Genomic DNA, 27,930 nt, shown 5'->3' with positions numbered 1-27,930 from the left:
GTCCTTTTTCTCCTTAGTTTGTGTAACCTGAGGAACTTAGAATTTAAAGTTTGAGAATAGATAATTTATAACATTTCTTAGGAGTGTTTCTCTTTCTATCTTTTATAATGGAAATTAATGTGGTTTGGACCTTATGACACATAATTTGGTATCAAATTATGTAGAACCCAAGAGGTTGTTTCAGACCAGTCTAGTAGGGGAAAGGTACTCTGGTCTTAGTCTTTGGAGGAAGTATTTAGCTAACTAAACATTTTTTGAAAAGTTTTAAGTTGGCCACTTTAATAGTGAAGATGATGTACAAGTGGTTAATTTTGCATCTTTCTTCATGTAATTAGTACATTTAATTAGACTGCTTTTGTTGTGGATTATAATATTAAGACAAGTATTTTCTTTAAGAATTTAAGATATGATTTAATTTCATATGTGAATAAGAACTGATGGGCTATAACTTCTTTAACAGGTACACTCACTAATTCCTTAAATGTATCTTACTCTAAGCTTTCTTAACTTGTTTAAGTTGGCCTGTACTCTAGCTTGCTGTGTCTCCCCAACCTGCTGCCCGATCTGTTCACCTACGTTTTACACATCATTTTATATCAATTCGAATCCCAAATTCCATCAAGTGGTTTATTCTTAACTCCTAAATCATAATTAATACCTCTTAAATGTATAGTTACCATATGACCCAGCACTTCCATTCCTAGGTATATATCCAAGAGAAATGAAAACATATGTTCACATAAAACGTGTGCATTAATGTTTATCGCAGCATTATCCATAATAGCCAAAAGATGAAAACAACCAAATGTTCATCAAATAATGAATGGATAAATAAATATGGTATATTCATATAATGGAATATTATTCAGCCACAAAAAGGAATGAGGTACTGGTATATGATATAACATGGATGTACCTTGAAAACATTACGCAGAGTGGAGGAAACTGGTTAAAATAGACTATATATTATGTGATTCTCTTTGTATGAAATAGCCAGAACAAGCAAATTTATAGAGATGCAAAGTGGATTAGTGGTTGCTTAGGGGGAATGGGGATTAGAAGGTAATAAAGGAGGAGGGTGGGATTCTTTTTGTGGTGATGAAAATGTTCTAAAATTGACTGTGGTAATGGTTGTACATGTCTGTGAATATACTTAAAAACCATTGAGTTGTACACTTTTTTTGAGTTGTAGACTTAATTGGGTGTATTGTAAAATATGAATTATATCTCAATAAAGCCATTATTAAAAAGCTAAAAAAAAAGTGTCTTCTATCCAAATTCTTACATACACTGTTTATACCTCTAATAAAGCACTCAGCAGAGTCTTGTTATAATTATTAACTTAAGAAATCTGTCTTTCTCATTATATTAGGACACTCCAGAGAATCTAGTGTTTCCTAACAAACATAGTGCTTTGCTCTCAGTAGATATTAGTTTAATTGAACATATTCACAATTAAGTTCCTCCATTTATAAAATGAGAACGAGAGAAAAAAGAATTGAATGTCACCACAAAATATTGTTGCAAAATTGTATTTTATGTTTTTTATACTGAATTCTCTTTTGGAAAAATGCATATTTATTCTCACATTATTTCCTCAGCATGAGTTTCCATTACATATTTACCAAGATCATAAATAAGCCATTTATCCCTTATTTTTGACTTAAGGAATATTCCAATCTTTGGAATTGGCAAATAGAAGCATTTTATATACATGTTATCAGTGTGACCCTCTTGTCATCTCAACAAGCTTAATGTTTGTTTTTTAAAGCAAATTGACATTATAAAATTTGAATCTACATTTTTGTGGGTATTTGAACTTAACATTGTTTAATTTTTCATTTTTCTGTGTGTTATCTTTCTAGTACTTACTAGAGATGAAAAGTCTAATTTTACCTCCAGAACACATTCTGAAACGGGGTGATAGTGAAGCAATCGCCTATGCTTTCTTCCATCTTCAGCACTGGAAGAGAATAGAAGGTGCTCTTAATCTCCTACAGTGTACGTGGGAAGGCAGTAAGTATTCTTTTCCAAATGTACTACTAATCTCTCAGACTATTCATTGCATTCCCAAGCAGCCTTTTTAAATGAGTTCGTCTGAGTTTCCCTACGTATTCTTTTTCAGATTGCTTTCAAAGTGAACCCAGAGGTATTTTGGTTTATTGGTAGGAGAAATACTTAATATACTTATATTGATGCCACATTTAGGAAGAGCAAAATGAGAAACTGTTACAGTATCTGCCATATGTTCATTTAAATTACATATTTGTAAGGGAAAAAAATGAAAACTTACATTCCTTGATTTATAGGCTTTTTAATATGGTTGTACAAAAATATTGTAATATTTTTTAAATTGGACTTTTGTTTTATTTTCTGATTTTACATCTTGAAACTATTTTCTTCACAACTAGTGTCAACTCTTGTCTTTTTTTAAAAATCTATTTTTTTATTGTGGTAAAATACACATAGCATAAAAGTTACTATTTTAACCATTTTATTTATTTTTTAAATTATATTTTAAATATTTTATTTTTAAGTAATCTCCACACCCAACATGGGGCTCAAACTCACAATCCTGAGATCAAATTGCATACTCTGCCAACTGGGTCAGCCAGGCACCCCCATTTTAACAGTTTGAAAATGTACATTGTGTATATTCACATTGTTGTGCAACCATCACCATCATCTATCCCTAGATCTTTTTCATCATCCCAGTCTGAAAATTCTGTACCTATTAGACAGTAACTCCCCATTTTTTCCCTCCTCTCCAGCCCCTGGTAACCATTCCGCTTTCTGTTTCTGACTGACTAGTCTGGGTATATTCTATAGTGGAATCCTATAATGAGTGTTTGCCATATTAAATCAGGCTTACTTCACTAGCATAATGTGGCAGCACGTGTCAGAAAATCATTCCTGTTTAGGGCTGAATAATATTCCACTGTATGTATATATGTTCTTTGTTTATCCATCCATATGTCAGTGGACATTTGGGTTATTACCGCCTTTTGGTTATTATGAATAATGCTGATATGAATATGGGTATTACAAGTATTTGTTCGAGTTCCTGCTTTCAGTTCTTTGGGGTATATACCTAGAAGTGGAACCAGTAGCTTATATAATTCTGTGTTTAATTTTCTGAGGAACTGTCTTACTATTTTCTGTGGCAGCTGTACCATTTTATATTACACCAGCAATGCACAAAGGTTTCTCTTTCTCTGTTTCCTTGGCAACATTTGTTCTTCTTTTTTTTTTTTTTTTAATAATAGCTGTACTAATGGGTGTGAAGTGGTATTTCATTATGGGCTTGATTTGCATTTTCCTAATAATTAGTGTTGTTGAAAATTTTTTTATGTCCTAACTGGCCATTTGTGTATCTTCTTTGGAGAACTAGATTGTTTTTCAACTAACTACCAGATCCCTGATTTGTAACTTCCTAAAATCACTTAGAAAATGAAAAAGCTTAATCAAAATATTTTGTCAGTTGAATTCTTATAATGATTGTCTTGAAAAATACACTCCTGCTATCAATAAAAATTCAAAAATAAATTCAATACTCATTAACTAGAATTGGTTATCCCCCTAAGTTCCCAAACTTTGTACTGAGGTACCTTGGGGCATTGTAGCAAATTCACAAGCGTGCCATGGGATATTTAAAAATTTCAGTGGAAACACAGCAGTACTCAACATCTGTCAAGCATCATTCAAACTGTTAGCTCTGCATAGGTTAAGGTTTCACCATTAGGTGGCTCTCCATTCTCTATTTCTTTTGATGTCATAGCTTTGCAAAGCTGGGTTTTTCTTAATTGCTATGGTTAAAAGAAGTACCACACAAAAAAATTAATGTGGAACAGGAAATGAGGATGGCAGTGCCTAATCTGATTCAAAGGTTTTAAAAGTTATGTGGTGCCCAAGAGGTCCATACATGCCATTAGTAAGAAAATGTAATTGTTTAAAAATGAAATCATAAGAGGCACCTGGCTAGTTCAGTCGGTAGAGCATACCGCTCTTGATCTTGGGGTTGTAGGTTCAAGCCCCATACTGAGTGTAGAGATTACTTTAAAAAAATAAAATCCTTTAAAAAATGAAATAATTGTTTTCCCCTTCATTTTATTTATATATATATATATATATATATATATATATATATATATAATTTCCCTTTAATTTATATGTATATGTATATATATATATACATATATATATTTTTTCCATTAATGTATATATGTATATTGGACCCACTATGTAAAGGGAACTGCTAGGTATTTCTTTCAGCCTAGGAATGTCATAAACAGAGACCTGAAGGGTACTGTGTATCCTTGAAGCAAGAGAATTTGGGAACTTCTGCATTAACTGCTTGCTAAGGGTCAGGCACTATGCTTGCCGCTGACAATACGCAGATTAATGAAACTGGGACTGCTAAAACTGAGGAGTGGAATGTCTTTGGGTAATTAGACTTCCTTTTGCTTTTTCTCTACTAGTCTATAAGCTCCTCAAAGCTAGGTCCTCTATCTCATTGATCCTGTATGTATCTTCAGTGCCTGATGTTCTGCCTTGCACATAGGAGGTTTTCAGTAAATATGGAACTTACATTATATTTGATAAATAATCTTCTTTATGAATGATTTCCTAGTGTTACCACTGATTTGTTCTGTGACTTTGGACAACTTCCTACTTTTTATTGTGGCAGAACAAAATTCATGTTTTGACAGAAGTTTATAGAGCTAAGCACTAAAGGAAAAACAGAAACCTTATCACAATTTTTATGAATACTCAGCTAGTTGAGTAGGTAACAAAGATTCCTTCTTTAAGAAGTCTGAAAGAACTGATGATAATCATCTGGGTTGGGTAAACTCATTTTGTAAAGAGCCAGATGGTAAGTATTTAGTCTCTGTGGCTATAGCTGAGGTTATAACTACCCAACTCTTGTAGCATGAAAGCAGCATTACATAATATATAAATGAACAAGCAGGATTGTTGTTGTGGTTTTTTTTAGACTTACTTATTTATTAGAGAGAGAGAGACATCACAAGTAGGCAGAGAGAGGGGAGGAAGCAGACTCCCCGCTGAGCAGAGAGCCCAATGCAGGGTTCAATCCCAGGATTCCAAGATCATGACCTGAGCTGAAGGCAGAGGCTTAACCCTCTGAGCCACCCAGGCACCCCTGAACAAGCAGTTTTAACATCTGTATTCTAATAAAATTGTATTTATAAATATATATATTAGTCCAGGTCTGGCCAATGGGTGATGCTTTGGTGACCTCTGATCTAAGTTAAATTCGGCTTGTAGAAAATTTTAGTGATATCTAACACATGAAGTTAGGAGCCGTTGAGAACTCTTATAGGTTGCTAACAGTTAAAGTCACAACAGTTATACATGTGGCAATTTTATGAAGATACCTGGAAGAAAAGGAATTCATACCCACAGAGTTAAGTCTGTTTTGTTTTTAGCCAGGAGACAGAGGCAAGAAGGATCCAGCCAGCCTTATCACCCATTACTCCCTTTAGTTTTATTCCAGCCAGACCATTCTATTCTCTAAATAAATCTTATTCTTCCTCTTAGTCCTTCTTTTGCTTACTTTGTTTCTTTCATCTAAAAGTATTGCTAAAAAAATTAATAAATTCTATGTGAAAGTTTTATAAAGATATGCCTCCAAAATAGCTTCGATCTGTAGTATGAGATGAAATTGAATCTGAATGGAATGTCAACCTGTGTATTTTTTTTCCTCAGCTTTTAGAATGATTCCATATCCATTAGAGAAAGGCCATCTATTCTATCCTTATCCCAGCTGCACAGAGACTGCTGATAGAGAGCTATTACCTAGTAAGTAAATATTCTGATTTTCCTAAACTTAAAAGTACTTGTAAGATTGTTTTTCATAGTATTTTTCTCATAGTAAAACTGTGTTTGGTTGAAGTTCAGGATACTGTTTAAAATATTACTTTAGCCACTTCTTGGATATAGTTGCATAAATTCATTCCCATGTATTCTTGGGGTAAAATGCTATGTGAGATGCAACGAAGAACACAAGAATTGAAGATATTAAAAAGAGCAGTCATCTTACAAAATTTGAAGAAGTAATAATACATTCCTTCACAAACTCTTTTCAGAAAAGAAAGGAAGAAAGAACACTTCCCAGCTTATTTGTGAGACCAGTATTACCCTGATACCAAAATCAAAGACATTACAAGAAAACTATAGAACGATATCCCTCATGAATATAGACACAAACATGGTCAACAAAATATTAGCAAACTGAATCCAGCCACATATAAAAAAGATTATACTCCAGAGCAAGTGGGATTTACCTCACAAATGCAAGTGTTTTAACATTTCAAAAGGCAATGCATCATGTTAAGAGAATAAATGACAACAGATGCAGGAAAAGCGACTGACAAAAATCCAACAACCATTCATGGTAAAAATTTTGAACAAACTAGGAATAAAAGAGAATTTCCTTAACCTGACAAACAGCATCTACGAAAACCCCACAGCTGACAGCATCCTTAATGGTGATTTTATGATTTAAACACTGAATGCTTTTTTCCCAAGATTAGGAATAAGGCAGGGATGTCTGCTCTCCCCACTCCTCTTCAGCATTGTACTGGAGATCCTAATCAGTGCAATCAAGGCAGAAAAAAATAAATAAATAAAAGGAATTCATGTTGGAAAGGAAGAAGACCTGTCTTTACTCACAAATGACATCATGTTCTCTGTAGGAAATCCTAAGAAATTCATAAAAATACTTTAGATCTAATAAACAAGTTCAGCAAGTTTGCAAGATAGAATATCTGCATATAAAACTTAGTTGCATATTTATATACTGGCAGTGAGTAATCAGTCCAAAAATGAACTTTAGAAAACATTTCTTTTTTTTTTTTTTTAAAGATTTTATTTATTTATTTGGCAGACAGAGATCACAAGTAGGCAGAGAGGCAGGCAGAGAGAGAGGAAGGGAAGCAGGCTCCCTGCTGAGCAGAGAGCCGGACGTGGGGCTCGATCCCAGGGTCCTGGGATCATAACCCGAGCCGAAGGCAGAGGCTTAACCCACTGAGCCACCCAGGCGCCCCTAGAAAACATTTCTAATCACAGTAGCATCAAAAAGAACAATTTAGGAATGACTTAGCAAAAGAAGTATGTGTTTTGTATGCTAAAAACAATGTAATTTGCTGGGAGAGATTAAAGAAAATCTAAGTAAATGGAGAGCCATTCCATGTTTATTAATTGGAAAACCCAATATATTTTTTTAAGATTTTATTTATTTATTTGACAGACAGAGATCACAAGTAGGCAGAGAGGCAGGTAGAGAGAGGAGGGGAGGAAGCAGGCTCCCTGCCGAGCAGAGAGCCCGATGTGGGGCTCTATCCCAGGACCCTGAGGTCATGACCCGAGCCGAAGGCAGAGGCTTTAACCCACTGAGCCACCCAGGCGCCCCGGAAAACCCAATATTATTTATATGGCAATTCTCTCCAAATTGATCTACAGATTTAATATAATCCCTACTAAAATCCCAGGAGGGATTTTGCGAAAACTGACAAGCTGACCTCAAAATTTATATGGAAAGGTACAACACTCAGAATAGCCAAAACAATCTTTACAAAGAATGAAATTGAAGGGACTACACTTTCCAGTTCTAAAAAGAGCAGTCACAGACTTAGGGGCAGAACCAGATGTATATAGTGTTAAGATCGCTGAGAGTCTCATTGAGTCCTTGCTTTCAGGAAGCCAGACCTCAAAAGAATGATCTATACTTATTTGTCTCAGCTGCCTTATCCACTCACTCTTCTTTGTGAACTGGTAAATTTATGTGTAACTTTTCTTTTTATGATTTAACCAATAAGTAAGCATGCTGAAGGTTATAAACACTAGCACCATATTTCCTTCGGTGATATAAACCCACACCACAGTTTTTACAGTTCTGGGGCCATTAGAACTCAAGTCAAAGAAGGAAAGTTGCAGTTTTACAGCCAACAAACATAGTGATCTGAAAAGTCCAAACAAACAGATGAAAATATAGGAGAGATTATGGAAGTCGAGTATGCTGATATTTTTCTCCCAGAGTCTTTTATTTTCTTCCATCCTCTGAGATAAGTTATCTGTTTTTCTTTGAACTCTCAAAGTACTTCGTGTACTTCTTAACCTCCCCCTTCTAGATTGTAGACTTAGAGGCCAGGATTCTCTTTATCATCTCTCTATGCATCTCTATAATGTTCACAGTGAAAATTGATATTCAGTAAATATTTTAATTAGTCAAATTTATTAATTTCTTTCTTTCTTTCTTTCTTTTTCTGTTTCAGAGGTAGAGTTTAGTGATTCATCAGTTGTATATAATACTACTGCTCATTACATCAAGTGCCCTCCTTAATGTCATAAATGAGCCAAATATATTGCTAGTACCCAGCAAAAATATTAAATTTTAGTACCTTTTCCTCCTTATCCTACTCCAAACTCCTGAACTGCTCACGAGTTAATAGAAAAACTGATAAACCATGTGTTAAGTGCTGCATATATGAAATAGATTATAAGGAAGTTGGAATGGGGATGGGGAGTGCCTATCTCTCTAAGGCCAGGGATGATTCCCAAATCTGACTTGATTGACTTGAAGAATGGGAAATCCATTATACAGCAGGAGGAGTGAGTTTGGGAACAGGAGTGGGGGGAAGTAAATAAATTCAGGCTTTGAGTATGTTGCATATATACCAGATATGTGTGTGTGTGTGCGTATGTGTATGAACGCATTCTTAAATATTTTATTATATAATCTATTTAGTACTTATATATACACACATTTTTTATTTTTTATATCTCTAAATAATATGTGGGCCTAAGATATATTTATAAGATATATATATATATATAAATACATGTACATTATATAAATAGTAAATGTTGTAGGTATTCTTTGGGTAATAGCTGTTTTAAACTTCAAAGAAATTTGATAGGAGATGACTGGATTATCTCAAAGAATCCAAAGGCAGCAATTCTAGTCAGACCTCAGAAGGCACTAGAACCAGAAACTAGAAGACTATCAGGATTTCCAGGAGTCAGTTATCTGTATATCTCTATATCTGGCTGCCTTTTTCTGTCTCTCCTGTTCATACTTCTCTTTTTCTCCTTTCCCAACTCCATCTCCTCTCTGTATGAGCTCTCGTTTCTGCTACTCTCAGTGTGTCTGCTTCATTTTTCTATCTTTGTCATTCGGCTTTCCCTTCTTGGACACTCATGTACCAAACTTGATGCCCTTACATGGCTCTACTTTATATATCATCAGTTCAAGCAAATAATACACCATGAATAAGATCTCAGTCCGGCTTCTAAAACTTCTGGAAGAGAGAGAGAGCATGGATTTATCCAGGTGTGTATTCCTGGTGCAGTTAGCTGTGGCCTAGGGACAGAGTCAGGTTGTGTAAACAGGACTCCTGGGGGCTCTACTCTCTCTTTCTCTCTGCATTGCTTCACATCACCAAACCAACTTGGGAATCCTCATTTTCTGGGCATGGATGAAATCACTAAAGGAGACTGTGTAGGTGAGAAGTAAACTCAGAGTGGAACCATGAGGGCACAAAAATGTTGAAGGAATGGGTGGCTGATAAGGTGTTGGGAAGATTCAGTGAAGGAGTGGTCAGAGAGACAGGACAAGAACCAGAACTAGATAGGCTAGGAACTAAAGGGAGGGAAAAATGTCCAAGTGTGGAGGAGTATCTGATATCAAGGAAGGTGATTACTACGAAGAATCCATTGACTCTGGCAATTAGAAGGTCATTAGTGAAAGAAATTTTGTTTTCTTTCCTATAGTGGTGCTGGTAGTAGTTGTTCTTGTTGTTTTTCCATTCATAGAAACAAGGATATTTAAGCAAAGAAATCAGTCTTTGGAATTATGGAACATCAATATGCATGAGTGTATTATATTAGGTTAATATGTTTAGCCTAATAAAATGCCTCCCCCAAATCATTACAAAAGTTTTCTGATATAAGGCCAATTTTACATAGTAATATGAATAAAATCAGGGTAATTATTATGTACTGCCAGAGTCACAGGCTACAAGAATGGAGAGTTTGCTTTTTTTAGCAGGGCTTTATTATTTCTAGGGTACTTACACATTTGCAAATCCAGGAGGTAGAAGAGGAGGGATATGCTGGCGGTTTTGTTTGATTATATTATTTGTTCTGAGAGCATTTGTCTGTCTTGGACTATGGTAGAATGCACACATTTTTAATAATGTGGAGTTCTAATACCCAGGAGTCTTTAATGTTTTTTTGTTTTCAATTCTCTTTCAACCTTGATATGACTTACAGCATTCTGGAATTTGCTTATGAACCTCATAAGTTCAGACTTGAACTATTCCCTTAGTTCACATAGCTATTTAGTTGTCTTTTATGCCTCCTGATAAATTTTTCTCTACAAGCCAGTGATGAAATTTGAACTTTACGTCCAAGAGAGTGTTTCTGTACTAGTCATCCATTATACTGATGTATTGGCCAAACATTGACTGACAAACAGATCTACAGAAAGCAGTCCAAGGGGCACCTGGGTGGCTCAGTGGTTTAAGCCTCTGCCTTCGGCTTGGGTTGTGATCTCAGGGTCCTGGGATCGAGCCCCGCATCGGGCTCTCTGCTCCACGGGGAGCCTGCTTCCCCCCATCTCTGCCTACCTCTCTGCCTACTTGTGATCTCTCTCTGTATCAGATAAATAAATGGAATCTTAAAAAAAAAAAAAGAAAGAAAGAAAGAAAGAAAGCAATCCAAAAAGAAAAAATTAGGTGTCTCCTATAATATAAAAGGCTTGTATTTTAGGAATTTATCTTACTAAAGCTATATTGTTTTCTACCTTATAAAGTGGAAATAATACTGTCTATCTTTTAAGGCTGTTGAAAAAATAAAACTACTATAAATTAAAGCACTTTGTAAATCATAAAATGCTATACAGTTTAATTAATTATCAGTGTTGCTGTCTCTTACGTGATAGGAATTTTAGTAAGCATTGGTATACATAAGTGTTCCCTGTCTTTGCAAGTACCATAGCTTATTTCCCTGGTTTGCTGGAAGAAGTTGACCTCTTATGTTTGAGGGACAGGGCAGAAGGGACTGCTGGTTTTCTGGGTCCTGAAAATACAATGTTGTCCACGGCTTCTAATGTTTATAACTTTAAAAAAAAAAAATTCAGATTTGGTGTGCTTTTACTTTAAATGTGACTCAAGCCTGTGGAAATTTTCTGGATTTTTAATGAGTTCAGTTTTTGGCTTATACTTTTAAGCATAGTATAAGACATAACAAATATGGCTACCAAAGGAAACTTAGGTGTAATCTTCTCTGTGAATCATTATGTTGAAAAAAAAAAGTGAAATTTATAGCTGACCTTGATTCAGCATTGAATTAGTCATCCCTTACTTATGCAGGATATTACATCAGGAATTCCTGGGTTTGTGTCCAGCCCTAAGCAGTCAACTTCCTGGACTAATGAAGTCCCAGAATAGTTCTCAGTTTAACAGATATTTATTGAGCACCTACTGTGTGCCAAGCATGGTAATAGGCTCATCTCAGCATTGGTATTAGGTATATTCAATCAAATTTCAAGTAAGATATAAGTACTTGAATACTATTAGTAATGAAATATCCAGTCCTTAGAAAAATAATACCTGAGTTAATGTGGGAATGTGATAAGGTAAGACAAGGGACTTCATTTATGCTCAGAATCCTAGGGCTTTGGTGTTCTGGTTCAGTTTTTATGGTGCTCTATGAAATGCCACACATAGAACATTTATTAATAACTGGGTAAAATTATGGCTCTGGGAAATCTGCAACCACACTTCTGTCTCTCAAACTCCCAAAGAGAATTATGACAACTCACATTTAGGGACTTAGAGTGTTCATCATAACAACTCCATAGCAACTATGAGAGGGTTTAGCAGCTTATTCATGATCACACAGCTAATAAGTGACAAAGCTCTTTTTCAAACTACCTCAGCATGACTTTACAATTAGTGTTCTTTCCCACGATGCCATCCTATTCCCATTGCTGGCACAGTCATCCGGCTCTGTAGATACATCATTGCTGCTGGAATAAATAATGGATAACTTTCTTCTACCTTACTTAGCCAGAGATGCCTTGTTCTTTCTTTAAAACAATTATTTTCCTTTTCAGTTTCAGGATTTTCTCTTTGTCACTGAGACTTGAAAATTTTATCCTTTTCAGTTTCAAATGTTGTTTGAAAATACCAAAACTGGCCTATACTATATTTATTCTCCAATAAAATCCATTTCTGCCTTTTCTCCCTTACAGCCTTTCATCATGTTTCTGTTTACCCCAAGAAGGAGCTTCCTTTTTTCATCCATTTCACAGCAGGACTGTGTTCTTCTACAGCAATGATAGCTCTTCTCACACACCAGTTTCCTGAAATCATGAGTGTTTTTGCTAAAGCTGTAAGTATGATCTCAAGGACTTGTGTAGAGTATTTGTAAAACACATAAGAAACCATCTCTGATCTGTTTGTGCTAAACCAGCTGATCAGGGGAAGATGTTTGTTACCATAAATTACAGGAATTGATTTGTCAAGTAGCTCCATAAATGTGTCAAATATAAGTTTTTGGTGAGTTGGGCTATATTTTTGTTGCGTAAAAGTTTAAAGAATACAGTGGTACAACATGATAAAGTTGGTCTTTGTAGATCACTTTTGGTGGTAAATATAGCGCTGTTCCTAGCTAAGGAATAACCCAGTTCTTTTCAATGCTTTCTTTTTGGCAAAAAAAAACCCTATTTGGGAAACAATTTCCTATTTCAATTTTTCCATTTAAATGAAATTATTAATGATAAAGTCTGCTGATGGAGAGTAAGTAGGTAAGATGGACAGATGGAGCATTCGCCTGGGTACAGAATATGCTTCTTTACTCAAAGCTTCTCACTGTTGTAATCTGTGTATTCTTAATTGGCCTTCCCCAACCTTGGATGTAGAACCATGGATAGACCTTTATTCTTATTTTTTCCTTTAATTTGAACTACTTCCCCGTTTCCTGAGCCGAGTTCAGATGGTACGTGAAGACTGATATTAGAGAGACTATCCCACGACTATTTACTCTTCTATACAAACTTAGTAATTAATGTCACTGGCTCAAAGTAAAATTACCAAAGAGAAGTCCCTTTAAGTTGATAAGCCTTTAAAAATAGGTCTTTTTTAAAAAAATTAACATATAATGTATTATTTGTTTCAGGGGTACAGGTTTGTGAATCATCACTCTTACACAGTTCACAGCACTCACCATAGTACATACCTTCCCCAAGGACTATCACGCAGCCTCCCCATCCCTCCCATGCCCCTATCCTCCAGGAACCCTCAGTTTGTTTCCTGAGATTAAGAGTCTCTAATGGTTTGTCTCCTTCTCTGGTTTCATCTTATTTCATTTCTCCCTCCCTTCCCCTATGATCCTCTGTCTTGTTTCTCAAATTCCTCATATCAGTGGGTTCATATGATAATTGTCTTTCTCTGATTGACTTATTTTGCTTAGCATAATACTCTCTAGTTCTATCCATGTTGTTGCAAATGGCAAGATTTCATTTTTGATGGCTGCATAATATTCCATTGTATGTATATACCGCATCCTCTTTATCTATTCATCTGTTAATGGACATCTGGGCTCTTTCCATAGCTTGGCTCTTGTGGATACTGATGCTATAAACACTGGGGTGCATATGCCCCTTCAGATCACTATGTTTGTATCTTTAGGGTAAATACCCAGTAGTGCAATTGCTGGGTCGTAGGTAGGGTAGCTGTATTTTCAACATTTTAAGGAACTTCCATACTGTTTTCCAGAGTACCAGCTTGCATTCCCACCAACAGTGTAGGAGGGTTCCCCTTTCTCACATCCTCACCAACACATGTCGTTTCCTGATGGTTAATTTTTGCCATTCTGAGTGGTGTGAAGTGGTATCTCACTGTGGTTTTGATTTGTATTTCCCTGTTGCCAAGTGATGTTGAACACTTTCATATGTCTTTTGGCCATTTGGATAAAAATGGGTCTTTCTTATACATCTTCACATTTTCAAACACAGAAGGAAAATGCTAATTCATTTTAGTCCCAAATCAAAAAGCACTGAGAACTATAGAAACACTAGCCCTTAATCAGCAATGTAATTTCTATATTTTTCTCTATATGCATCTGTTCTAACTCCCTGTTTCCTCACAATCTTTTTTGCTACCTTAAGAACAGTTTATTTGGTGCCTTAAAGATTAGTTGGTTTTCTTCTGGCACTAGGAGTAAAAGCACTGGTTTCCCTTTTTCCCTGAAGGTCAGCTGTATAATGTGTTAAGTTGCCACTGGCAGTAGGCCTAGCAGTCTGAGACTGCACTTGATTCTGGGTCAGTCTTCAAGGAGAGTGACTTTCCACTATTGTTCAGGGAGTATAGATATTTGGGTTGGAAACTGACTGTTTCCTTTTGGTGTAAAAGTGAAGTGTAGTGATCGTACGGTAACTGTTGTTCACAGTGGTGCTGGCTGGGGAGTGAGTGCATCTCAAACTGAGATGACCTTACTGTGTACTCTGGCATGGAAAAAAATTGACTAGAAAGGGAATCCCATCCATTTAAGAACTGGAAAAATATCTGCAGCTGTGTATTTGAGATCACAGGCAAGCGGTGGGAGGGATGGTCCTTGGAGTTCTCTCAGGGCATTGGAAAGGAGGGAAAATAGAGTAAGGGAGAGATTTAGAATCTAGAATTGATATGTAGCATATGTTAGTCATGTACTTCCATGAGATACTGGTTAAAATTAGTGCAGAGCGGATTCACCATCCGCTGTAGCCACCAATGTTAGTATGTAGTATCTGTCTTTATCTGAGACATGGCTGATGCTCCAAAAGAGTCCTTAAGATTACATAGCACAAGCTCCTTAGCACTCCTCTAGCAGGGTCTGAGAATGAATAATTATACATTTTAAACTGAAATCTTCTTTTTTAGACCAAAAGTTATTAATTTACTGTAGTTCTAGGTAATGAGCAATAAACAGGCATTTATTTACCATCCTTAGATATTTGTATAGTTGGTCGCATATAGTTAAAAATGTGCCTCACAGCAAACTTTTATAGCCACATTTTATCCAGTGGCCTTTACATGTACATTTTTAGTTCCTAAAAGCAAACTATTTACTCAGGATACCTGCACACCAATATTTGCCATGCAGCAGTACCAAGGGCAGGTTCCACTGAAGAATTTATGAAAAATGGTTACATGCAGGCAATCCTCAGCTTATAAACACAATGTAAAAATGCCTACCAGCCAGCTAGGAGGGAGCCAGAGGTTCAAATTCTGCTTCTTTCCCTATTTACTTAATGGCCTATGCAGTAGGAGCTTCACCATCACCCAGAAACTTGTTAGAAAGCAGAACCTCTGGTGCCACTAGCAACTTCCTGAATCTGCATTTTATTTATTTATTTATTTATTTTTAAAGATTTTATTTATTTATTGGGGGCGGGGAGAGAGTGAGCACAGGCAGACAGAGTGGCAGGCAGAGGCAGAGGGAGAAGCAGGCTCCCCGCCGAGCAAGGAGCCCGACGTGGGACTCGATCCCAGGACCCTGGGATCATGACCCGAGCCAAAGGCAGCCGCTTAACCAACTGAGCCACCCAGGCGTCCCCTGAATCTGCATTTTAGCAAGACCCGCAGGTGATCGTATATGCACTTTTAAAACTTGAGAAGCCCTGCTGTCCTCTCCCTGCAACAGGAGGAATTTATGCGGTTTGGAGAGTGCCACCTCTTCCAGGTAAAGAGGCACAGCTTTATGGGATAGCAGTGAGCATAGGCTCTGGAGCCAGACTGCTTTCCTTTGAGTTCCAGCCCTGACACTTACTGGCTGTGCAACTTCAGGTAAGTTACTTAACCATTTCTCCCCCTCATAGACACTTGTGAGGGTTAGATGAGTTTGAAATATGACAGGTGTTTAGAACCATGTCTGGCCACAGTAGAAACTAGGGAAGTGTTACTCTTGTCGCCACCCATCATTGTCATCATTATCACCAAAGTGCAGCTGTGATGAGAAATCCTAACCCCCTCACGGTTGGGAGGAGTTATGTCCTGCTAGTAAACTCAAAATGTATTTTCCCATAGAAATTGCAGCATAAATGGTGACTAGGTGTCATTTAAACAGTACTGCCCGTACATTATGTGTATTTGTACCACCAAAAGTGGAGAAATGTTTCAGGTTGTAGGTACTGGCAAACTGCCTTGTAGAACATCAAATATCGACAAATTGCAAACTGCCTATGTTAGGATTTTCAATTAGGTCAGATATTTGATAGCCAAAATGGAAATTAATCTATTTTGTCAGGCAAAGCAATTTAAGAGAATTGCCTAAATTTTTTCCATTGTTACCATGGTCTCTTCCTCATCTGATATATTTTTATATTAGCTCATATGATAGACTAAATTTAATTTGAATTTGTGAAAATACGTTTGTTACAAAAATTGCTTTTTTGTGAAACAAGGCACTAGGGATTAATGGTCTTTTATAATCCTCACTGTGCCTCAGATTGAGATAAATGGAAGAGTAATTAGAATGGTTAGTGGTTTTAGTGCCCTGTCTTTTGCATGTATGAAGCTGTGTGGAATAAGACTTCAGTTTCAGCAAGTTAGGGTTTTCTTTCTTGATTTTTCTCCTGGCTGAGATGAAAACCAAGTCTGACATTCGACATAGAGCAATAAAAAAAAAATAAAAAATAAAAAAATTCATAAATCCCTGGAGATGTGGAATGTGCTGATATCAGAGCTGATACTCTCCAAGGCCAGAATTCCTGAAAAAGGAAAAAGTGCTTTTAAGTAGTAGGTCATTTTCTCACCTGCTTTGAAGCCTGCTGGGTTAAATATGAGAGTTCAAAGTAAGGGTAGCCAGCAAACCAAATGAACTGGAATCTGATTCTGCTTATCTGAAAGGAGCTTCTTTTTTTAAGAGCAGCACTGCCCTCTCCTTAGAGAACCAATCTTCATCTAGCCTGGCCCCTTTCATTTCTCTCCTGCAAGAAAAGCTTTCTTCTTACTAAGTCTTGGGAGGGCGTTATCACAGCAGTGAAGACTATAGATGGTCTTTGGAGGTTTTACTGACTTACTGATGAATTCAGGCTTGTGGCATGTGATTTTAGTACTTTGAATTCGGAAGTGTGTTTGCATATAAAAACCCCTAGTTGGGTTTTAATGAAATAGAATAGCTAGCCTTTGCAACCTGGCAGAAATAGGTGTTAGCGGGCAAAGATAGGGATCAGAAAGATTCCCAAATAAATAGTTTGTTTCACTAAAGCAAAACTTTGTTGAAATCTGTTTCACTGAACACATACTATAGCTGTGCTGAGGTGGGAATGGGCCCTGTTTCCACATATTTTTACTAATCTTTATGTGGGAAAATGTGGTTGGACATGCCAGTGATGAATTTCTGAGCAACTCATAATTGGCTGGCTTCAGTGTAACTAGGGCCTAACAATCTGCTTGATTAATTCTTTAAGGACTACATTAGCCAAGTTGTATGATTTCCAAAGATATAGAAGGTCAGATGTTATGCTAACAAAAGACCTTTCTACGGAATGTTCCACTGGGATTTCTTCAGCCCCTTCCCAAAAATAATTAACATTTTTCTCCCCAAATTACATTTTAAAAAATAATAAGCAGAAATAAATGCCAAGTATATTTTACTGAATAGTGATCAAAACTTTCGAGGTTTGTGCACTGTTCTCATCATTTCCCCCTCCCCCCCCAGGGTAAAGACCGTCTTAATACCTAGGGGAGTTGATAGATAATTATAACTTTATATTGATATATACCAGTGGAAAAATATATTATTTCTAAAGGTTCCTAATTTTCCATTGTTATAACCATGACATGAAATCTGTTCATAGGAGGAAGTGATTTTTTATATTCTCCATCTGATTTCATTCATACTAAAAACCTTTGAAAGTTGTATCCTTCTTTATTAAGTACTTAGGGCCACATTCAGAAATTCAACCAAGTAAAACAAGTTTCTTCACTTTGTTTGAAAATGGATTACTCTTCAAACCTGTGAGACTTCTTTAGTTCCTAAGAACTGACATAGTTCTTAAAACATTTTGAATTGCAACCAAGCTTATAGTCCCACAAAATATTTTTCTGTAACCATACTATTTCCACAGCAATATATCTGAAGCATTTCCCAGAGATTATACTGATAACAAAAGGAGCCCACTGAATGACAGGTCAAAACATTTTGTATGTTTACATTTTTGTTCTCTTGCTAGTGCCACTGAATTCAGTCTTTATTTGGGCAGTCTAGCATATTCCCGTTTTGATTTTCTTAATTAATTGGGATATTTCTAGCAAGAGAAATGTTCTCTACTTCTATTAGGGGTATTTATCATGCTTCATTCTGATTGTTCTTTAAAAAGAACCAGACTGAAGTTTGTGATCTTGCTGTTATATTTCTTTATCCATTTTTTCTAAATACTAAACTTTTCTTTTCAAAGAGGAGGAAAAAAGAATAAAAGTCAAGACAATGTACTTTTTTTTTTCAAAGATTTTATTTATTTATTAGAGAGATCACAAGTAGGCAGAGAGGCAGCCAGAGAGAGAGGAGGAAGCGGGCTCCCCGCTGAGCAGAGAGCCCGATGTGGGGCTCGATCCCAGCACCCTGGGATCATGACCAGAGCTGAAGGCAGAGGCTTAACCCACTGAGCCACCCAGGCACCCCAAGACAATGTACTTTTTAATGAATGTTTATACCCCTTCCCCAGGGTTTCCTTCAGTCGTGAAGTTTGTGGAAAACATATTCTTTCCCTATTAACATGTGCCTGTCAACTGGGAAGTTCACAAAAGCTTTCCCTGAATTTATTTGGCAGTATATTTAACCATCCTTTCCCCCCAAAGCAACATCCCAGTGTCAAAGTTGAGGACATCCTGTCACTAATTGCTACTGATATACTGATTGCTTAATCATTAGCACTTGGGGTAAACGGACTGCCTTGCTGTTTTCAGAAGACTGGTGCTTAGATATTGATGTAGATTGCTTATTCCAAACCCATTACACAAGTGATACTAGAATTCACATCAGGAAACTCCTGATTTTTCTTTTAGAAAACATCTTTGTTTTTTGCAGACCCAGCACAGTCCTCTAAATGGATAGAATAATGGTATACAGAATAAAATAATCTTGAGGAATAGTTTTGCTTGGCTTCTTTCTTTAGTTATTTTTTATTTATTTATTTTTTAAAATTTATTTATTTGACAGAGAGATCACAAGTAGGTAGAGAGGCAGGCAGAGAGAGAGGGGGAAGCAGGCTCCTAGCCAAGCAGAGAGCCTGAGGCAGAGCCCAATCCCAGGATCCCGAGGTCACAACCAGAGCCGAAGGCAGAGGCCCAACCCACTGAACCACCCAGGTGCCCCTACTGGCTTCTTTCTTTTTTTCTTTTCAAGCTTTGCTCCTTCTCCCATCAATCAAATTTCTAATGTTTAAGAGAACTAAATTTGTATGACTACTTAATATATTATGATTCTAAACCAGGAGTAATTTAGATTTCAGTTAGTTATTATCATTGTTCTTAAGAGTATATACTTAGACTCTCATTTTTTTTTTACCTGAGCCATTAGAGGACAGATTGTGGTTTTCCAATGTTTTAAATGGGGAATTTTGAGTCATTCAAGTTAAGTGACTTGCTTGAAATCACACAATAGATCGTTCTTTAGTCATGATATATATTTTTGGTTTCAATAATATGTCAGTTTACAACTTAGAGCAGAACAAGTACAAAAGAATACATTTTAAATAAAATAGTAATGCTGAAGGGATATAGAATGATGGAGTGGTGATAGTACAGTGGTTTTGCTAGGGAAGTCTTCCTACAGGAGATGAATTTGGAGAAGAGTTTTGAATGAAAAGGCCAATACAGATTTTCAAAAAATAGAAAAGACATTTAGGTTGCAGAAATGCTTACAGCAAAACAAAAACATCAGTAGAACAACTACCTGGAGAACTCTTCCTTCTTTACAGCATAAGCCTATTTGATGAACTCTGATGCTTTAAAATAAAGAATGCCCATTTATTTTTTTGTCTTTCAAATTGGTTCGCTTTAATTTCATTCCTTTTCTTGCTAGTAAGCCTCTTAGGAATGAAGAACACTGGTCATTCCATCACATACTTAGACAACAATATAAAAAACTTTAGCCTATCTAACTCTCTGAATGTACAGTAATACTAAAACAGTAGGCACAAACAGTAGGTTTGTAATGATTCAGAGGGAATTTAATCAACAGTCTGAAATGGTAAAAAAAAAGAAACTTAATTTAAATTACAAATGTATACCCCATGTTTCAATATCATTCTTCTTTCAAAATCAGAGGGTAAGTTTGTGAAGGATTATCTGGGGAAGTTTAACTGAACAGAATAAACTTTTGGTCTAAAATATAACTTGCGTGTATTTTCTGGTTAACATGGGAATTTTAGGTAGCAGGTGTACTTCTAGTAGTTGTATTAGTAAGTAGGAAACGTAGGTATGTTTCTTAATGTTGATGAGGCCTCAATACAAGATTAGCTATTTTTAGTATTCTTTCTGAATTTGAGGAAAAAATAAAATTATCTGTCTTATCTCTCTGATGACATTAAGATTGCCTTATGTCCATCTCTAACAGCCAGCTTCGAGAAAATAAATTACTTGGGTTTCAGATGCTGCTCGACAAAATTAAGAGAACTCATATTCAGTTAACTGATATTCAGACCACATAATCACCCTCTCATCTCATCCTATAATTTCAAGTGTTCTGAAAATGAAATGTATATATTCTTCAAAGTGTAGTAAAGGGCTCTGTTCTTACTGAGCAGTTGAGAATTACCAGTAGGAAATAAAGCAAGAGAAGCAGTTTGGGGAAGAATTCAGAAAGGAGCATATTCTCACACCCTTTGCTAGGAACGTGCCAGCTCTTGTTTTCATCTATTCAAGATACGGGAGTCCCACTTTCTTTGTGAAGCCAGAGTTCAAGCTTTGACTCCCAGGTAGCGGCAGCTTTACAATTAAATTTTAATCCTTTAGTGTTTGTTAGACTCCTATCTAGAGTATAGCTGCAACCATTCTTGGCAGGCAAACACATTGCTGTGTTTCCTGCAGTCACAGTGAGATAGAAGAATGTTCCCTGGCTGGGGTGTGGATGAAGGCACTTTACTAATCTTATGCATAATTCATCCTTGGTTGCTGGGGTACTCAGAGTTGAAACTTTGCCCTCTGATAAAATTCAGCTGGATTTCTTATTTACTTGACTCTGATCCCTTTGGATTTAGCCCTTACTGGAAGCCTGGGGATTCTAATTCAGCTAAGCCCTAGCTGTGTAGACTTTTCTTATTAATTTGCTCTGGATGTATTTTAGCTCTTGTTCAGACCACCATAAACAACAACCGCAACAACAGCTGCACTAAAGAACATGTAGCTTAGAGGCCAGGAGACCCTGAAAAGATTTCTTCTTTCGGTATTGGCTGATTGACTGGAAGGACTCCAATAGGGCTTATCTTAGTTTGTTTTCAAAGTGTAGTTTTTAAAGAGCCTCCGCATTTAAAACTACGTGAACTCTCGTTCTATAGCTTGCCACAGTGTGGTAATGATTATTCTGTAATGTACTCCACATTTTCAGCATTCACCTTCATTATGTTAAGATGTTACTACGGATGGATCTGTTCCTTTCTCCATGCGGTGAGCAGATACGTGTTGGGCACCTTCATGGAGAATGAGGTACAGTGTGTGTTCACAGGTAACTCATAGTCTAGCAGGAGGGGGTTTGAACCGAAGCTACTGCTCCAGCAGTAGATTGGCATACCCTTGCATGTTTATTCATTTGACTGGAAGTGACTGAGGAATTATTTTCACATGCCTCACCTAGGATGTAGTGACCTAAAAAATCATTCTAGACTCAGAGAGGACTTTCCCTTTCAGAAGACTCTGTTTAGTTAGGAGCCCTTTCGGTCACACAAGGAAGATAGAAAGAGGAGCCTCTATTCTCTTCCAAACATGAGGTATGTAGGACTTCATCTTAACACCTAACTGACCAAGTGCATATTTTTATAAACAGTGGTATTCATTATTTTTCCTGAATAGTTTAAATTTTGTTAAAAAATGAAGTGTTCCACAAATCAGAACTTAAGAGATGTCTCACCTCAGATTCACGTATCAGCTGCCATGAGACAAAATCCTCTCGTGGTTTTACATTTTCATCACCCTCTTTCGTGTCCTCTCATCCCTATTAATGACAGATTGATAAGAGGTAAGGGCCATTCTGGTTTGGAAAATGAAACAGTGCAATATCGTGGTGAAGCAGAATGGGATAGTGAGAGTTAGGTCATGTGAGCAAGATAGGAAAGAGCCACTACAGAATTTCCCAGAGCCTACTGTTAATGTCAAAGCTGCATCCTCCAGTCAGTCACTGATTCTGAAAATCGGAACATATGTTAATTTTTTTAAAATAATAAAAGGATATTGGGATAGGCACTGAAATAGGGACCTTTTCCTTCTCTGTGAAGCTGAATTTTGATGATCGATTCTACATCCTGCACAGTTCTACCTTTTTATAGGGGGAACCACCAAGATTTTCTGAGTAACTACAAAATATTTCCGATCTTTATTGGCTGACTTAAGTGTATGTGCTAACTGGTCATTGGGGATATGACCTTGGAATACATATTTCAAAATAGACACATGACATGTCTGTCCTTAGGGAGCTTATACTAATTAGGCATGTCATCAATAAATATGGTAATGTGATGGAAGTATATAGAGTAGAAGAGTGCGCCCAAAGAGTATACTGATTTGACTCAGTGTGGCAGCAGAAGAAAGGAAGTAGGACAATTTGAACAATGACTTGGAGACGGAAGACTACGGATGAGGCTTTGGAATTTACTGCTGATTGTTAGTTCTCTAGCAATCCATCCAAGCTTGCTATATCTGCTGGTATAAATAGAAATTATTATTCTTTGGGTGGGTTAACAGAATATGTATCTCCAAATAGTGACTTAGATGCATGATAGCATCTTCCAACTCAGAAGTCTGATTTGTAACATGCTGGTAAAGAGGCATATTTCATATTTCTGGGTTGTAAGGAGCCCACTCTCATCCATTCACCTATGTTTCCATGTAGACTAGACCATGTCTGCCAATATTAGGTCTCTAGAGAAAGAGTTAAGTCAAAAATCAACTCTAGGCCCTCTGAACCCCTGGCTACTACCTACTCCTATGGGATTTGGACAAAGATAATGAACACAGTTACTTAACCTTTTTTTTTTTTTTTTTTAAACTCTTAGCTTTCAGGTGTCATTGAGACTAATCATATCTCTTGTTTGGCCTCAAGTTCCATATTAAATTGTTTTTTTTAATTGCTTTTGAGCAATAACTTTTCTTTGGTCGCTTAACCAGTCATAAAAGTAGAGGCTTTTGTCTTGATGTCTGTATTATACTAGCTGCTCTGGGAGAATAGATGAAAAATAATAAGTCAGTTAGATATTTTAAGAGTATCGAAATCCCTTCCATTCAGAAATGTAAATAAAATAACCAGCATGAGCAATCAGCTTATGTCAGATTCCATGGGTTTATGTTACATAGGGAAATTATAGTGCAACCTGAAACATGCTTCTTAATGAATTCATAGTGGTGTCACAGTTGAATGTAAACCCTTGAGCTTTTCTATTGTGAAAGGTTTCAGAAATCACCTTTTATAAACTGCCAGGGAAGGAGGAAAAAACTAAGATGATACCAACCAAATGCTGTCACTGTGTAAGTGGCTGCTTCCTAGCACCAGACTGTGCCAGTTAAGTAAAGCAAACACTTGGGATACTGTTCACCTTTTGGCTTATTCAGTGTTATGTGTGTGTGTGTCTGTGTGTGTGTGTGTCTTGTAATATAGTTGAGCCATGAATGACATAGGCGTTATGGGCACTGACCTCCTGTACGGTCAATCTACTTAAGACTTTGTCTTTTTAAAGATTATTTATTTATTTATTTGACAGGCAAAGATCACAAGTAGGAAGAGAGGGAGGTCGGGTGGGGGTGGAGGGAGCAGGCTCATCATGGAGCAGAGAGCCCATGTGGGGCTTGATCCCAAGACCCTGGGATCATGACCTGAGCCGAAGGTAGAGTCTTTAACCCAGTGAGCCACCCAGGCATCCCTTCACTTAGGACTTTTGACTCCCCAAAAACTTAATGTTGACCAGAACCCTCCTCAACATAAACAGTTAACACATATACTATGTATTATATGTTATATGTATTATATACTGAGTTCTTATAATTAAGAAAATGTTATTAAGAACGTCATCAGGAAGAGAAACAAATACATCTACAGCCCTGCAATGTGTTCATAAAACAGATCTGTATAGAAGTGGACCCATGCACTTCAAACCTGTGTTGTGCAGGTGTCAACTTACTCTGTTTCTGAAAGAAGCACAAGGAGAGTGCTGTGGAAGGCCTGGTTATCCTTGTGATTTTTGTCCTCAAAAATTAGGAAAGCTCAGTAAGGAAGTAGAACAGGAACCTGGTAAATAGCTCTGTTTTTACCTTCACAGATGCAAGAAGCCAGAGACCTAACCAGAAGTTAGGAGTTGGAAATTTGTCTCTTGTTTTTGGCAGCTGCTCTGTCTAGCAGCTTGTAGTGCACGAGACGTATCTTCATTCACCCTTATCAGTGAACTGGTTTTGTGGTCCCTAAAGCTCTTTCATCACTCTCCTGCCATTCACTGTGGCCTCAGACATGACTTCTGCTTGCCACAGAAGTCCCGTATGTCAAACAGGACATCACAGCCTGTCAAATTCTAAGGTGGGGAGTGAGGGAAATAACCACATAGTTTTAATTTTAAATTGTTCCTTTTTCACCTTGTAATTTCTCAAGAGTTTGGCTTGATTTATGCCAGGCTCTGGGCCTGTAAGCCTGCATTAGTGCATCACAATTCTGGATAAAATATTTCACATCTCTTACTAGTCTAGAACCTCAAATGCTAGTGAGTTGTAGTTAACACTTAGCATTTGTTATTTACAGTGTAGCTCTCTTTTCGTCCCTGTATATGTAACAAACGGGCTCATCCCTGTGCTTTCCCATTGGTGCCCTGGAGTTGATGGACACAGATCAAGATGCTGCCCGGCCCTGCGGGGGCTCCACACCATGTGACAGTTGAGGCACATGCAGCTAGCTCACATTAGTTCAGCCCTTATCTCAGCGTTCTCATTTCTCGGTCGTCCCTAGTGTATATAATATGTACCGGTTGAAATTCCTTATATATTGCTTGCACATTCTTGCTTCTACGTTTCAGCACATACCAGTTCCTTCACTGTAGAATGCCTTCTCTGACTCCCCTCCACTAGTCCATCCCTTATCTTTTAAAACTCCCAACTCAGAAGTCACCCCTGTAGAAAGGCTGATTCATCACCTCTGCACCCCCCCCCCCCCGCCGGCCCCCATTGCCATGTTGGGAGACATCTGCTTCTCAGTCCATTCCTCCAACTGTTTCTCCTTTGTGATTATTGCCTGTGTACCTTGTCACCCAACAACCATAATGACCAGAGGAGTGATGATTTTCCTGCATCTCTTGTCTTTTGGAGGCCTGCCGATGGCCTTCTCAATTTCCCCAGTGTTCTAGTCAGCCTTCCACACCTTTTCCCTTTACATCATAGCTGACTGCCTGGAGGAATAGGGCACGTGTTCAGGGCTTGGCCTCCGCCTCAGCCTGTGTGTGGCAGCCGGCTGAATAGGCCCCGACAAATGGGAAGGATTTAACCCTTTGGCTTGGCAATCTCTGCATTCTACTCAGATGCCTTCAAGGAGTAGATGGGGGATCCGAAATAGGTCTGGAGATGGGAGCAGGGAAATTTTTAATGAAGGCTTTTTCCTTCCTTTTCACACAAGACCCATGAAGCTGCTGTTGTCAGCAGCTCACCCGACACTCTCCTGCTCTGCCTCTTTTCCAGGAGTCGGGGTTAGTTTCAGAAAAAGCCTCTTGCTAGAAGCCATGACCTCGTACTTTTATCCCCTCCATCTGGTGTGCGGCCTCATGGGGCTGTGCTGCTATGCAGGAGGTGAGCAGTGGAATTCTTTAGATGATGACTTCTGAGCCCACATGCGGAGGCAGTGGGGGTGGGGAGCAGGGAGAGCAGTGAGAGCCAAGATGGATGGACCAAAAAGTAAGGTTTGCTCTGGGACAGATCCTGACTAAAGGTAGACTGTTTTCATGAGGTGTCCTTCCCCTAGCTCAAGTGGGGGCCCAGGTCTGTGATGGATGAACATTGTGTTCCTGCAGTTTTCCCTTTAGCCTTCACAGTTGGGGTGCAGGAGTGGGATAGGTAGGGTATGTGCAGGCTTATGCTGAAGGAATGCATTCCAGGGTTGAACAGGGAAGGGCTCCTCTTGCACACATCCTCTCTTGGAGCTGCTTTGTCTCACTGTCTTGGACCTAAACAGAAGTCCAGATTTTTAATGAGGGTGGGACGTGGGGTTGAGAGCAGTAAAAGTTTTTGATCAAGTAAAAATCTGTTGTCTGCCTCATCTTGTAGGGAATTCTCTGCAAGGTATATTCTCCTTGCCTTGGTGTAGATAAATTACTTGTCTCAGGTAGAGATCCCAAGGCCTTTTACCAGGCCTTCAGTAGGCATCTGACCTGGGATAGGGCGGGTTTTTAGCACTCTCATTCCCTGTTCATACTTCCCTAGCCCAGGAGTTGACAACATTTAAAAAAAAGAGTGAAATCTCAAAGGAAATTCTAATACATACTTTAGAGACCCAAAGCCTTAACAGTTTCCTCTCATGGCTTCTCAGGACTACTTATACTCTGCATGCTTAGCATCACTTTAAAAGAAATGGATAAAATGAAAACAAATGTTAATCTGAAAAAGAAAAAAAGAAATAGAAAGTGCTAGGAGCCAGAGTTGATTAAATGCAGACTACTTAGTGTAATGATCATTTTGTGGTGGTGGAAATGATGGGATTCGTTGATGTGGTGAAAGAAGGGCTAGGCTGTTCTTCTATTAAATTCTGCTCACCTGTACTCTCCTAGTATATTTTGTATCAGTTTCTGTTCTGAAGGGGCTGGGATTTTGGCCCTTCCAGCCTGAGGTATTCTTAGTCCTTGAGGAGAGCACACAGTTTGAAGTGAGAAGCCTCATATGTATTTGAGTTCTGTCTGTGCCACTCAGTATCAAATGACCTCAGACAAATCACTGAGCCTTTCTCATGCAGTGAGAATGTCTCCTGCCTCACAGGATCAGTGTGAAAATTATGTATATGTTGAACCATTTTGTACCTGAAAATGCTTCTCATGAGCATCACATCCTAAAGAATAATCCAGGTATCCCTACCCTGAAAGTTGTCAGTAGGACAGCTGAGGATTGCCTGGTCTTCCCTTTTTCTTCACTCAGTTTAGCCTTTCTGTTTGGTCAGGCCTGCTTGCAGGGGCTGGTGGTGGCGAAGTCAAGTCACCAGATTTCAGCTCTTTTTGGTCAGAGAAAGAGAACTGTGTCTAGCTGCTCCATCTAAAGCCTCATATGCAGAATGGAAGTGAGCAAACAGTAGTTCAGAGTTAGGGGGTCAGGGGGACAATGATTCCCTTGCTTTTTCAACTCCAGGATGACTAAAATGTCTTAAATGAGGAAGGGCCACAAAGATGCTCAGGGATAATTTAAGCCATGAATGGGAAGTGGAAGAATGTACTTAAAAAGTCTCCCTCTCGGGGCGCCTGGGTGGCTCAGTGGGTTAAGCCGCTGCCTTCGGCTCGGGTCATGATCTCAGGATCCTGGGATCGAGTCCCGCATCGGGCTCTCTGCTCGGCGGGGAGCCTGCTTCCTCCTCTCTCTCTCTCTGCCTGCCTCTCCATCTACTTGTGATTTCTCTCTGTCAAATAAATAAATAAAATCTTAAAAAAAAAAAAAAAATAACTCTTTGTCCTTTAAAAAAAAAAAAAAAAAAAAAAAAAAGTCT

General features: G+C 37.8%; 1 protein-coding gene across 6 annotated transcripts in view; it reads left to right on the top strand.

Moving 5' to 3' along the window:
* ST7L (suppression of tumorigenicity 7 like) overlaps nucleotides 1-27,930 on the top strand; it is a 119,099-nt gene that overhangs the window by 46,662 nt on the left and 44,507 nt on the right. For 3 of the 6 annotated variants that reach the window (XM_059137712.1, XM_059137713.1, XM_059137714.1), the window contains 3 exons: nucleotides 1,866-2,016; nucleotides 5,728-5,820; nucleotides 12,278-24,941. In XM_059137712.1, the coding sequence (XP_058993695.1) occupies nucleotides 1,866-2,016; nucleotides 5,728-5,820; nucleotides 12,278-12,456 (423 nt within the window). In that variant the 3' untranslated portion in view covers nucleotides 12,457-24,941. Of the gene's footprint in view, nucleotides 1-1,865; nucleotides 2,017-5,727; nucleotides 5,821-12,277; nucleotides 24,942-27,930 lie in introns of those variants that run through there. The other 3 variants (XM_059137710.1, XM_059137711.1, XM_059137709.1) reach the window with 2 other exon arrangements.

This window comes from Mustela lutreola, chromosome 10 (genome assembly GCF_030435805.1).
Source record: "Mustela lutreola isolate mMusLut2 chromosome 10, mMusLut2.pri, whole genome shotgun sequence".
Classification (NCBI taxonomy): domain Eukaryota; kingdom Metazoa; phylum Chordata; class Mammalia; order Carnivora; family Mustelidae; genus Mustela; species Mustela lutreola.
This window is presented reverse-complemented; position numbering and strand designations above follow the sequence as displayed.